At 38.5% G+C, this 14,822-nt stretch overlaps 1 protein-coding gene across 2 annotated transcripts; it reads right to left on the minus strand.

The window, feature by feature from the left end:
• Positions 1–608: 608 nt before the first annotated feature.
• PLEKHA3 (pleckstrin homology domain containing A3) lies at positions 609–14,716 on the minus strand. 2 transcript variants are annotated; one of them, XM_067549160.1, is made up of 8 exons: positions 14,212–14,716; positions 10,318–10,434; positions 8,816–8,971; positions 8,277–8,413; positions 7,138–7,302; positions 5,893–5,936; positions 4,854–4,963; positions 609–1,994 (listed from the first exon to the last, which is right to left on the minus strand). In XM_067549160.1, the coding sequence occupies exons 1-8, from the start codon at positions 14,249–14,251 to the stop codon at positions 1,891–1,893; spliced, it is 873 nt and encodes a 290-aa protein (XP_067405261.1). In that variant the 5' UTR covers positions 14,252–14,716; the 3' UTR covers positions 609–1,890. The 2 variants fall into 2 exon arrangements, with proteins under 2 accessions (XP_067405261.1, XP_067405262.1); XM_067549161.1 differs by lacking the exon at positions 14,212–14,716 and adding an exon at positions 13,690–13,937.
• Between the last annotated feature and the right edge of the window lie 106 nt (positions 14,717–14,822).

A 14,822-nucleotide genomic window follows, 5' to 3' on the forward strand; every position in this document is an offset into this window, starting at 1 on the left:
GAAAATGGTTCAAATATTAAGGGTAAGAAAACAGTGGCTTTGCATGAACATTTAGAAGAAAGCTGCATTTGAGGTTAAATATACTAGCTCTCATCAACATGATAGATTGCAATGCCTATGTGGCAAAATATACGGAATACCGAGTAACTTCATTTTTATGTTTAATACTTATTTTTATAATTTACTAGAGTGTGGAGATGTAACCGAGTACATTAAAGTCCCAATTTTAAGAAAAATGCACATTCATTTATGGGCCTAATTTGGGTGTGTAAATCACTAGTTACATGTAATTGGTAATTTGAACATAAATGAAGGCTCTGCAAACCCCTATACCCAAACATAACTTTACATATGTGAGTAGTTTAATTCAGTGTGTTGTGCCTAAGTATTTGCAGGATTGGGGGCCTACGCATGTAATTATTCATCGTATTTGTGAAAATTTAAACAAACAAAAAAAATCAAAGAAATTTAAAAGGAGAGCTTCCATTTCATAATTCACCTTGTGCCTACACAAGTACAAAACGTTATTAACATGTACCAGATAAAGATTAGCCAATAAGTGTCAGATTAAAATGAGGTTCAATTATAAAACAAAATTTGATGCATGATTGAATGCAAAAACACTGTATATTTATTAACCAATTGTGTAAATTAAAAACAGTGACTTTTTTAAAGTATTCTATAGCTAAGATTTCTAGACCAAGTTTTCTCAAAGTGAATACAAAAAACAAAAGTTTACAATGCAAGCACTAACAATCTTATATGAGAGAGAGGTAATAGCAGGGACTGCTATCCTATGTTATTAATTTAGTAATTAGATGGCCAGATTCTGATCTAACTTACAGATCATGCACATTGACACAGGTGTAATTGAGATCAGATTCTAGCTCTAGATTTATGCCATTCTGAAGTGATATAGGAGTCACAATAAACAGAAGTCCCCTTTTGTATAAATAAGTCATAAATAAAGTATGAAAAGATATAAATATTCATACTTTCCAACAGCAGTTTAAGGGTCTATTTTAGGAGCAAACACTAAAATATATTTTAAAAATGTGTCTACATTAGCTATTTAGTGATGCTACACATCTCAGCAACGATTTGTGCACATCTTGAAGCCTGTATATCTTTAATAATGAAAGTAAGTAGAAATTTTTGATGCAAAAAAGAATAAATAAATTAAAATGTTAAATACACAATGTTTGGTACAAATGCTTTATATTCAGATAAGTTAATGTTTATACGTTTGTTTAGAAAAATACACTAGATATATCTACTTTTGGCTAAAAATAAGGGCCAGATTATGTATATCCTTGGGTTTTTAAAGGAAGGGAATATTAAAATTACCATCAAGCTGCTATGGTAACCCATTAAGGACTCAATTCCACAGTTCTTACACAAGCAAAATTCCCACTCAAAGAGAAGAGTGAGTGCACAAGGACTGCAAGACCAAGTCCTAAGTTTGCACAAATGACCAGTTGGTCCATGGCACAAATTACATTCTTCCCCTTCCCCCAAACCTGAAGCCTTCTTGTCAAGATTTAAAATCTGCAGGTTTATCAAACTATCAGACCATCACACTTTTTAAAAAGAGCTACACTTACAAATGTAGATGCCTACCTGTTAAGTTATCATTTCTTCCACACACAAAAAAAAAAGCACATTCAAACTGTGAAGTCATTAGGAAAATACTCTTGCAAATAAACTATATAAAGATAAAATACACTTCAAAGTTAGTTTTTACATCATTCTATAAAGTGCAGAAAAATCCTTCTAAAAGGGAAATAACTACTCCCTATAATAATAATATAATTACAGCAGCTTTTGCATAGCATTACTTATAGAAAGTTGAATACTTCAGTTTCTTCAGGAAGAAAAGGATGGAAGAGTCTATTCCAAATCAGATCTTTTCTTTGAAACTGATTTATTTTCTTCAGGAATGGTTGATGGTACCAAGTGTCCATTGAGAGCACTTCTGGAACAGTGAGCAGGTCCTATTAAGATATTGATTAATATTTAAACTTTGCCCAATTCAATGTGTTAATCATTCTGCTTGATAATATTTCACATAGACAACATATTTTAAACTATCGGATGCAATACTTAACATGCTCTCTATGGACTGTATTGGATTATTCTAATCTCGAGGCCTGGGGTGGATGAGTAATAATAAAAGCTACCGTGAACTACAGATAACATATTATGCAATACACAAGCATTACATGATCTCTGAGGTACACAGGCAAATTCAGTCAGAGGAACACAAGAAGAGTGTGTGTTAAAAATTAATGTAGCAATAATCCTTTCACTAAAAAACTCCATTGGGACACTTTAGCCATCAAAAAAGATGGATGCTTTGTTAAGAGTCCAGTCTATTTCAGATTATCCTGAAAGGATGTTTGTCTATCGGATTGCTAGATGGCTCATTACTGATAGATTTAAACACCTGGCAATCAGTCAGAAACCAGCTTCTACATTTGAAAAAACTGACACTTTTACAGATCAGATATTCAACCAGCTGATGAGCACAAGAGTGCTGTTTTCTATGTCAGTCAGAATACAGGATAATGATAATACCAGGGGCCCTGGGCAGGCCAGCCGGTGAGAGCGGAGGGGGAAGGGAGGATGGGGAGCCGGTGAAGGGGCGGGGCCTTGGGCAGTAGTGGCGGGCCAGCCTTCCTGAAGGGGAGGGGAGTTGCACACGCTGCACAGAGCAGCATGCAGCAGCGTCCCTTCCCAGCCAGAAGTGGCAGGTCCCACACTCACCTCTGCTCCTGGCACAGCACCCACTAATTTTTTCTGATGGGTGGGGAGCAGCTGTTCGCAGTCCATCAGCTGATGGGCTGTGACGCACCATCCCTGAAGGGCACCTGATCACTGGTCAGGCCAGCCTTGGTGAGTGCTGAGTACCCCCTATTTTTTTCTGGTGGGTGCTTGGGCACCCTGACACCCACAGAACTCAGCGCCTATGAGTTACTGTTCCAACGTCACTCTACTTCACAAGATTATGACAGCTGACTAATGCATATTAAGGTTACTGGAAGACATCATAAAGCCTATGACAAGATCTCCATTTCGAATGAAACATCAGTTCCATTTTGGCATTTATCTAGCACCTGCAAAGGTGACAGAGAAAGTCTATCATAGAGAAGTGGGCTGCTAATAGGTCTTTTTATTTCTATATATAGATGCACTGTTTAGAAAGTCAGAAGCACTCTTTGCTTGGTCTTTCCTGAGTCCATACTTCTTGGTAGCTTAAATCCTACCCATACCATATATTCATAAGGCATTGGATATATAGGAGGTGAGACACAGCTAGGAAACAAATGACCAAATGTCTCCACATTGCTGTAAGGACTGGAGGAATCCTTTGTTGAATAAATTATTTAGAACCTGTCCCTATAGCCCTTATTCACTCCCTCCACAATGCCCTTTTCCAATCGTTTTTCAAACCAGAACTCCCCTGAAAGTATATATTCATTAATAAAATGGAAGGGATACAGAATCCCCTACTGTAAGCTAGATATTGTCAGAACCATCTACTGGAAAAAAGAAAGAACTGAGTCAACTCTAGGAAGATGGAGCCCTTAAAACGGAAGGCAGCAAAGGGGCTCTTCTATCTAACAAGATAAAAGACAAAAACTACATTAGTGAAAAAAGCTAAATATTGGAGCAATTCTACAAGGAACAAGAACAGAGTGAGATTATTCAAAACAACTTGATTCAGCTAAGCACAGCTGTCCTGAGAGAAGACAGACTGGGTCATCCACATAAGAAGAACCAGATCAGGGTCTCCTAGATTGGAATTCACCTTTGTTCAAAGAGACAGCACAAGGTGTAAGCACCAATTAGGGCTTACGTGGAACTTGAGCAGAGCAGAGGTCTTGTGTTGGCCTTCTGCACAAGGCTGAGTTACACTCCAAAAGAGGAGAGGTTGGCCCAGAAGTAGGTCATGCTTGAAAGAAGCCATGCCAAACCAGAGTCAGTCAAGAAGAGAACTGACCACAGCCTTCCTGATAGAAGTCAGACTGGGGTCAAAACAATTGGGAGTTTCATCAGAAAACCATAAAGGGACCTTACCTCAGCATATTTATGCAACGAGATCTAGTTACCAAGGGATCATTGACACTGAGAGTATAATAATCCTAGATTGTTGTTTTGATTGATTGACCATGCTGAGTTGTTTCAGAAGAGTGTTACTCTGCATACGGGGTGAGTAGGCCACTGATATAAACTGTCCTTTACTAAATATACTGGGTTGTCACTTTCTCCTCTCATTTCTACCAGTGTAACTCCGTGCAATGGAAATTAGCTCCACTCAATAGGACTGCACTGGTATAACTGAAAGAAAAGTTTGACTCACTATAATGGTCACACTGGAAAGCACTGATCAACATTTTGCACAGGTTACCAAAATATTAGTTTGTATGAAAATGTGTAGTTCAAATGTTTGTTGTCCTCTAATCCCTATGTAGAGCCCAGTTCTACCATCTTTACTCACTTCAAGTAGTAACTTACCTTGCCAAAAGTGCCATGGATTTCAGTGAAACTACTCAAGATCTAAGATACAAGTCAAGGTGAGTAAAGGATGGCTAAGTCAGCCCCATAGTGAACTACATCAGCACTTTTAACTCATTACATAGGAATTCTACAAGCAACTTTATTATTTAATATCATAGAATCATAGACGATTAGGGTTGGAAGGGACTTCAGGATATATTGGCTCTGATAAAAATAAAGGATTGTAATGTTAGGTATTCTCCTTGTATCGGTGTCATCAGTACAACAATTGTGGTAAGCATGGTAATAAATTCAGAGGAACACACAATAAAACTGCCTCTCTTCCAACTTACTCTCTGTATCTTCAAGAGGAAGATCATTATAAGATTCTGTATCAGAGTATGTTCTTCTGCGTCGTTGCGATAACCGGTGGAGTGAAGAGACTGGTTCTTTTGTGGAGTGGCTATTGCAAATTAAATAGGATTTATTAGTTTTACAAACTTTAAACAAACCTCTTGCCAGTCTATTAGCTTTTAATTTAAGATATATCTTTTTGGTATTTATTGTGCTCTTATTAGACCTATTTTAAAGATACTCCTCAGTATTGCCCTGTACTAAGTTGAAAGGAATACCATGTGAACAGAAAATTGTTAACATGCACAGATTCTGAAATCTGAAAACTGTGAACATATAATCCTTGCAAAAAAAAAAAAAAAAAAAAAATTCAAATTCTGCAAGAATGAATCATCAAAAATCTTAGTGTTTCAGGCCCCAATCCTGCAAACTCTTATGTGTATGAGTAACTTTATGCAAGTAGGGTTGTCCCACTGAGACCACTTATTTCCATAAAGGTACTCACACACCTAAGCATTTTCAGGATTGAGGCCTTAAATAATTTTTTGCCATAACACTTAATTAAACAACTTAGATAAATTATAATAGCAATTCTCTCCAATAAATGATGATTTTAAAATATACAATTTAGGGTTCTACCAAAACACATAGAAATGTGTACATAATCTTTCTATTATAATGATTTTTAAAAACCCTAAAACAACAGTCTTTCCTTGATGATATTTTTGTATTCTTTTTTTAGCTAAACTAAAATATGACAAATATGGAATATTACTCAGAATAAAAATGGAAACAAACTTAACTAGTATATTCTGACTTGTACGTAAATTGCAACATCTGTGTCAATTTTGGATTCTCAAAACAATCAATATTAGATTGTTACTTTATACATTTTAAACTACTGCATTTGCCAACCCCGCAAATCCTCTGCATACTGACTTCAGCTGATATTTCACTACTGTAGGACTTGCTGGATTGGTCCTGTGAGGTGTTTTCAGAAAGTGAATAAGCCTACTTAACAGCAATTGGTATTCTTACCTCTCTGAACTGTATGTACCAGGATGGCTAATGGAGCGTTTCATCTAGAAAATTGAAGAAACAAGTTGTAAACTCTATCAGGAATTATAAAATGCATATACTCATTATACTCTATTTATAGACCTCGGCGGAAGGAGAGTGTTAATTATTATTATTTAAAATAAAAATTAACTGAAATTAACTAATTTTATTTAGCTATTTGAAAGAGGGCAGATTGCCAGTAATGCTGGAATTTTTAAAGCACTAAAAAAAGAGAACTATTTTATTACCCAAAAATATTACCTGCAATCTATATATCTCATTCTTTCTTGCCTTAAAAATTACCTAAATTTCTACTCGGTCATTGGTAGAATCCACAGAAACGTCAAGACATTTTTCACTAACACCAGGTTCAAGTCTACATTATACAAAAGGACTCATCCAAGAGCTAAATTTTGCCATTTGGTGTATACACAGGGAGCCCTTTAATTTCAGTGGGAACTCTCTAAATGTTCCCAAGAGAATAATTTGACCCAAAAATTCATCACTAAGAGTCATTTGGGTTGATGGGAGGAAAGGGAGAAGGAGATAATCAGATACAAATAAATGAAAGGTAAAGATCGGGTGAGAACACCTTTAGCAGAGTAGATCTGAAAATCCACTTATATGTGAAGGTTGACACCACCTCACTTACCCAAACCTCTCAACAGGAAAATAAATAAATAAAAAATTAAGAGTTCCATAAAGTATTTGACTCTTGGCACATTATTTAACAAAAACAAACTCGTCAGCCAAAGGCATATTTGATCAATCAGGACATTGTTTAAAAAGAGTCATATTAATATTGGGAAACTGAAAGGCACGTTATCTTGCTGAGAGTTAAAACACAAAGACATTATCTGTTTTGATGAGAAGCAAGGTTACAGTATTAAAAGAGGCCAATGAATATCTAACGTTTTTAAAAAATAACCCCACAGTACAGCTAACAGGATAATTAAATTTAAGTATGAACGCTGCAAAGTACTGTGCATTAATCCAGTACTTGGATATGATTAGCAATGTCATCATCGACAGGAGAATTACTCGTACAATGAACAGTTTAGGTGAAGACTGGCAAGCAAACAGGCTAGGGAACATGTCAGAAGTTATTTATATTTAAGACTAAAACCGTTGACTTCAGTAGGTGATGACATTATAAAATATTCTTCTACACTCCCAATCAGTAGCATAACACTTTAAAATGTTAATATTGTAAATCATCCAGACCATTTGAACAGGTGAAGGTGACACAGGAGAAACCAAGGGATCAGGATGAGGCAGTTGAAACATCTCTGGCTTAAACTTGGCATTTGCTATCTTCACACATTCTTCAAGTGTTGTAATAAACGTGTTACAAGTGGCACTGAGCAAGGAGGAGGCTTCGTTCATGTTCTGAAAGCAAATGACAGCACAAACATCAGCAAGAATATAAGAAGAGACAGAAAATGTTACTTCAGAATCAACTGATTTCCCAGTTAACTGGCCAAAAATATCTCAAAAAAGTGCAAATTTGGCAACAATACCTTTTACTGGTAACTAGAATCAAACTTATTGAAAAATGAACATTTAAGCGAGTAAATAAAATTGAAATTCAGACAAACAAATACAATACCAGCAGACTATTTTGGGAGGTTGGGGCAATATAGCAAAACACTGCAATGTTTTTCCTGCTTCCTAAATACAAGGGGCTGAACTTTGAGAAGGGCTGAGCAGCCATAGCTTCTACGGGAGTCAACAGTTTATTTTCTATTTAGTGAAATAAGTGAATTAGAGTTTCCTAGTGAAGGGAATCTTTGGATTGAATTCAACCCTGTTATAACTAGAGACACCCTACACTCGTCAGTGAAGTGGCACCATCTATTCTAGGGTTGAATTTGTTCATGAAGTAGGATTATAAGAGCAAACAGATTTCCTATGAATGTCCAAATGCAGGGGACATTAGCAGCAGTTTCCAAGACCTGGGACTCTAGTTTGCAAAGATAAGGGAGGTTCTAGCAATGGCAAAGCTAACTTATACAGGAAGCAAAGAATAAAGAAAAACAATATTTCAATTACTGGTTGTCTATTGTAGAGTTCTTAGACAAAGAGAATTCATATGTAACCAACCCAGCCAGCTTTGCTTCTGTCTTTTAACTGAATGACTCAACAACATATTGGTTTGTTAATATGCACTCTGATGTCATCCTGCATTTTGCCTACATAATATCTTTTAGTGGTGGACTGTATAATTTTTAAACATTTATTAAACTGACCTTACGTCAATGTCTTCCAACATTAAGTTGCTGATAAGGTGCAGAAGATGACAACAAGAACTTAAGATGACTTAAATAATCAGGTTCTCCAATATAATTTTAGAAATCTGATACCTCAATGCTGGGAGATGAGAGAGTCTCATCATGGTGAACAAATTCTTGTATTGTATGAACTTGCTGCATTAAGAGATCACAGTAGAGGCGAAGTTCAGACATTTTGGTTTTAAGAGATTCATTGGTTTCACTGATTTCTACAAGAAAAATAAAATAAAAAAACCCACCAATCATGGCATAAGACTTATCTGCACAATTTTTACAAACAAATTTTATTTTTTTCATACAAGGGCACACAGATTGAAATTCCTTTCAAGACTAGGAAAGAGAAATACAGTAATAACAGTTCTTCTTTACCACTAACTTTAGTGAAGGCTGATCAGTTATTTTCCTATTCTCTTTGGAAATTCCAGTTTAAAAAAATAACACTATTACTATATGCACACAACAGAGGTTATATCCATAATGAATATTTATCAATATATAAATTAATTTATATTTTACATAATATTAAATTAAACCAATTGAATGGGACAAATTAAGAACCATCTTCATAAAATAATTTTATTAAATTTCATACACTTTAATGGCATAAATACCTTTCTCTTTTTTTGTTCTGGTGTCTGTCAAACAGGCTTTAGAACTACCCAGTGTTACCAGCCATCTCTGCCTCTCAGCTGCATTAACTGCTTTCATATAGAAATGCTGTTCCCCTGGAATTATTAACTCCATTCTTGTGTTGTCTGTTGGATGAACTTATGGACAAAGGGGGAAAAAAGACTAATTTTGTAAAGGGTAATTAAAACAGTAAGGACACTACTTATCAAATACAAACCATATTATTTCAAGCTATTTATGTATTACAGATTGCATTTTAGTAAGAAATGGAAGCTATTCAAAACAATTTTAATACTGTATGAATTTGATATTCATGAACATAATCAACTAAACAATGGCTAGAGCCAGGCACAGTATGGACAGATACTGTGCAGAATTCCCCCAAACTATTGCCAAAACATTTCTCACCTTCAATATCACTGTTAGTCTAGTCCTGATTCAATCATGCTAATCTGAAGATGTGGGCAAATATCCATGAAGGACTAGGCTAAAATCAATCTCGCTTTCCTTTCTGATGTAACCTTCTGGGCTTTGTGTCAAAGTCACCATCCTCCCAAGTGTGAGAATTGAACAATACTCCACTTAGAGCCATCATACTCAATACTACATCTTTAATCAGCCAGAGATGTCAGAGATTACCAGGCATAGTTCTCAACCACAGTACTCCCACGCCCAGCATTGGATACAAAACAGTTGGAATTAATCCCAGATTACTGGTATTTATCTATTACTGTTCCTCCATCCTACAGCAAATGAACAAGCAGACGAGAAAGGGTTACTGAACGTTTCAAGAGACTAGTAACAAGACACAAGCCTTTCACTTCTAGGTCACTGGTTTCAACCTAGGCCCTAGCAGTAGTAACCAAAAGTTGTTGCCATCCGATAACTGCTTGGTGGCCTACGTAAGAGAAATAGGTGGACACTGTCCATTTTCTAGTGGTCACGTATCCACATCACAAATACTTCCACAAGGGTGCATCAGAAAAAGAGAGGCCAAAGGCAGAAAGTAATGGAAGATAAACTAACCTTCTCACCCTAAATGTGGCACCCACCAGATCACTGCTGTGGCTCTCCCAACAAACTATTCCTAACATTCAGCATTCCCTCCCTCTGAGTTTGGGGGAGAGAAGAGCTGCAGTTGTGGTAACAGCTTCAGATGCCTTCATTTATGATATTTCAAATGTAAGACACAAACAGAAAAGTTTTTAAAAATCCAAGAGTTTACATGACTGTTTTTAAACCTCATAAAGGAGCAGTAAATATCATAACCTTTTTATTATTATTTTGCTTCAGAATTTATGTTCAATAACTAATTGTGGTTAATGTAGCAAGCATGTCTGACTAAACATGTCTAGATGTGATTTTTCCCCTTATCTTTTTTAAAGCATTATAGACATTAGTGATGCCAAAGTAATATTAGGTCATCTTGTTCATCCTCTTGCCAATTTAAATTTCCTCTTATAAAAACCTATTTAAATCTTACCTTTAATTTCACATACTGCCATCTTTATACTTCCTTTACTGCCTTTGCAAACATCATCCTGTGAATCATAGTAGGACAATATCCCATTGTCTAGAACAAACCAGCGAGGCTGCCAACCTAGGAAGACCATAAATATGAGAGAAAAATGTTACATTGTTTAATTGCAAATGCAAGTGCAATCAAAAGTAAAGCTGTTTGTCTGTGAAAGCCATTAAGAGAGACAGGATTTACACAGACACGAATACTACCATGATGTTTATAGGAAGTAAAGAAGCATCTTTGTTTTGAAGATCAACTGTTCTTTATGCACAAGCTAATATTATAAAGATATTTTATACTTACTCTTTTTGCAATATTTCATTAGCAATAATATTCCCATTTACATCATCTCTCAGCTGACAGAACAATGATTTTTTTAAATTTAGCTACCAAAGTATCCTATTTTGAAGTCTTGTAAATTAGATCTCTTGAGAACTAAGATCATAAGATCAACTAAATAATGAACCATCAGACTAGTCTCTGCTCCCTATTGTACTACAGAACAGAACTTCTCTATTTCAGAGTTACTAATCTGTAGATCTCCACCCACAAACACACACACTCTCCCTCACACACACACACACTCACAAAAGGTGGTCTCTACCTGTGACATTCCCCCCCTGCAATCTGGACTGATGTATAGCTGTGTCACCCCAGTTCCTCACTCCTGGGTCCTGATTTACCCCGCTTACTGAGTGAACCACCCACTCCTAGGTCAGCTCACGCCCAGCCTCCTGCGAGGAATCAGTCCCTGGCCTAGTGAAGGAGCACTTCTGGCCAGCCACTCATGGGATAGAGTCCCAGCAAATATCCCCAGTCTCAGATGCAACCCCGGGAATTGCCGTCTTGCAGGGTTCAGTGCTGTATACTGCAACCTGCAAGCTCATTTACATTTGTCCGTCAATTTATCAAAGAAATTGATATGCACAGCTCTGTCACTCTAACTGAGATCTCTTCATACACAATCCACATGCACTGTTTTAGATAAAACAAACAAAAAGTGTATTGACTACAGCAAGATTTTAAGTGAATCTGAGTCAGATTAATACAAATCAAAAGATTAATAATGAGTCAAAGAATTAATCACAACTAACTAAAAGATAACTCATATCCTAAGCTAAGATCAATATTTCAGTCTCTTTCAGTATATGATGTTAGCTTACCACAGAGGCTGGTTGCGATGCGTCTTGCAACCAGGCTTCCTCACCCCCTCCCACTCCCATCCTTTAATGTTGATGTTGCTTGAAAGATAGATTCCAGGGGAGAGCCTTGAGACAAAGATGCCTCAGCTTTTAACAAGTTTCCTCAGCACCCCCTGAGGTCAGGTGATTGGTCACGTCCAGTAATGGACATGATTTCTTCCACTTGAGACAAAGTGCTCACAGGTGCGTAGGCCAGTCCATTATTCCAGTATGCATGCTTCGGCTAGGTGAGGAAACATAGCTTTGTGTTTGTCTGTGTTTGTCTGCATCTATGCAAGCCATGTGAGACATATTTGGGGTCATGACATAGCATATCTGTACATATGTATGACATTGCAGGAAACATGCTACCATAACAATAATGTTCAGTATGTCATGAGCATTCCAAAAACACCTTACATGACATACTTTGCATCAGACAATACATAGTTACAATGTAAGGGTTAACATGAATGATACACAAATCACACCATAATTGTGCACATGGAGTACAGCATGTCACACTACTCCATTGCTCAGCAATGATTTAATATTAGAACAAAGTAGCAGAGTCACTACTACTAAGACCATGTCTACACTAGAAAGAGTTTGCCAGCATAGTTATACTGGCAAACCTTCCTAGCGGAGATGCCTTTTATAGTAACCAAAAAAAAAAAAAAAAAAAAGAGTTCTTTTGCTGGCATAGTATATAACAGTTCCCTGAATGAAAAAGACACACTGGCAAAAGGACTTTTTTGCTAGTATAACTGATTTACACCAAGGCTTTTGCCAGCACAATGGCTAGGGAGTTACATTACTAACTAACATAGATATGCTGGCAAAACTTTTACATGTAGACCACGCCTCTAACTTCATTACTTCTACAAAACACATTACAGTACTTCTACACACTAGGATACTATGATAATAAATAATTAGGGCTAAACTATAGTTATCAAATTAACAAACAAAATACGCACAGATATAGCATGCTTGATTTTATATCTTTACAATGTTTTGCATCTCATCCACCCACCTCTATACTCGGACATAAATTGGTCTGATCTCTCAAGTAAATAAATAAATAAAATGAACAATTTAAAATGCAGTGTTAAATACTAGGAGGAGGGCACTAATTCCAGTAGCAACAGATTTAGAATTACAGAGCCATATCATTATGTATATTAAAAAGTCACAGAAATTACAGTCAAACATGATTGCTTTTTAAACAGAGTTAGTGGATGGAAAAAATGCAATAGATGCAGCATCTAGATTTTAGTAAAGCACCTGGTGGCATCTCCCAAAAACACTGCCACATAGACTTGAAAACCAACGGAAAGACCTAAACCAACTGCAGTATGCATATCAACTTTGGAGAAAGATGTTTCAAATAGGATATAGCAGAGGCCATGACAGGTCTAGTTATACTTAATATAGATTCTTCATTAAAGATACTTATGAAAATCACAGATTATCATGTCAGGAACAGGCAGAAAACAGCAATGAGAACAATTAATAACACAAAGGATTATTGACAGATTACAACTATAGACTAGAAATAATAAATGAAATTCAGCTAGGAATAACAAAAGTAAATACATCAGGGAAAAAATAATCCATAACAGAGATATTCAATAGGAAGGAGAAACTTGGCAAGCATTAATCCTGAGAGAGACTTACAGCTAAAGGATGGAATAGTGTTATTGTTTACAATTTTAACATAGTACTCAAAAAAGTAGATCTCACAGTACAAATAAACAGACATGATTGCTGCCCTGGAAAAATTTACAATCTAACATCAGACACCAGCAGAGTTAAGGGGGCCACCACAGGGAAGAGAAGAAAGGCAGGGATAATAGCAATAAAGCTGTCCTTTTGCTGACTAGCCATTCTATGAAAAGCATGGTGAACTTCTCTTGTTTATTTTTGATAAATTTCGAGTGGCATTTGTAGGTGGCAGGAAGGCAATAATCCCCTACACAGGTGTGGCAAAACCACACCTGGAATACTGCAGAGGGAGTTCAGAGACCAGCAACATGGTTTTGGCACTAAAGGAATTGACTTGTGCAAAGACTGAAAGAGCTAAATGTGGATAGTCTGGCTAAGTGCTGGATTTAAGGGACTTCTAGTAAAATTTAACTCTTAAAATTACCTCCATTATTGCACCTTTTAAAACATGGTTTTATTCTCCCCCTGACTTGGTGCCCAGGCACAGGACATTTTGGTGTATGGGCTATCCCAGGACTCCTGGGTCAAGGCGTGCAATTAACAGTAGTTGTAGGCATTCGGGACAACAACCCAGATACTCAGCTGGAAGAACAACAATTAGACTCATTACAGCCTGGCCCACCGGTGTGTGTCTAAAACAGTCCGTTTCTTCCCAAGCAGACTAGATTGAAAGGCAGGGGAACAGATGACCACGGCCCTGAGCCACAGGCTGGTCCAGGGCACGACTACGTTGGCAGCAGATGCCAGCTGGTTTGGTAACCTAAGCGGAGGTGAGTCGGCAATCCGCATCCTCAGGGCCATCCCCCAGCACCAGCACCAACCCCTCCTTTGATTTTCCCCGCGGTGCGCAAGGCGCACAGCCCGCTGGCGCCCAGGCCCAGGCCGGAAGAGGGATGCTGCAGGAACGTGAGGACTCGGAGCAGCCTCTCCCTGCTCTGGCCCATACCTGTGAGGTAATTGGTCCACTTGTACAGGACTCCTTCCATAGCTCAGGGCCCGGCTCCGTGCAGCATCCTCCTCCTTTTGGGAACGGGCGGTAGCAGTTGCACAGACTCCCCCTGCCCCCTCCACTTCCCTCCCCGCAACACTCCGGATCAGCGGCCGCCTATGGGCATTTACAGCCGGGCTGAGCCGCGCAGCTCGGGAGCCGACAGCAGCCGCAGCCCCACTATCCGGCTGGCCCTGCAGATGCTGCCCGGAGCGGGCTATGCAGAGGGGCGGCAGCCGCGGCGGAGCGCCTCATGACCTATGCACATGGCCGTCCGGGGGGCGGGGGGGACCGCAGGCGTCCAGCTCCCCGCAGGCTCTGCCCGCCCCGCTCCTCGGCTGCCTCCGTCTCCCCGGCCCTCCCCACTCCGCCGCCAGCCGTCGCGTTTGCTGCCATTGACCCGGACGTCTCATTTACTTCCTGCGGGAAAGGGGCTGGCAAAGCCAGCCTGCCTGAGCCTACCCGCGCCTCCGTCTGCGCCGGGCGAAGCGGCCTAAGCCGGGGCCAGACAGGAGCGCCCCGTGGGGCAACCAGCTTCTCAGCCGTGCTAGTGGCGGCCGCGCTTCAAG

Source organism: Emydura macquarii, unplaced genomic scaffold (assembly GCF_026122565.2).
Source record: "Emydura macquarii macquarii isolate MOO-44397 ecotype Brisbane River unplaced genomic scaffold, CSIRO-AGI_Emac_v2 contig_1253, whole genome shotgun sequence".
NCBI lineage: Eukaryota > Metazoa > Chordata > Testudines > Chelidae > Emydura > Emydura macquarii.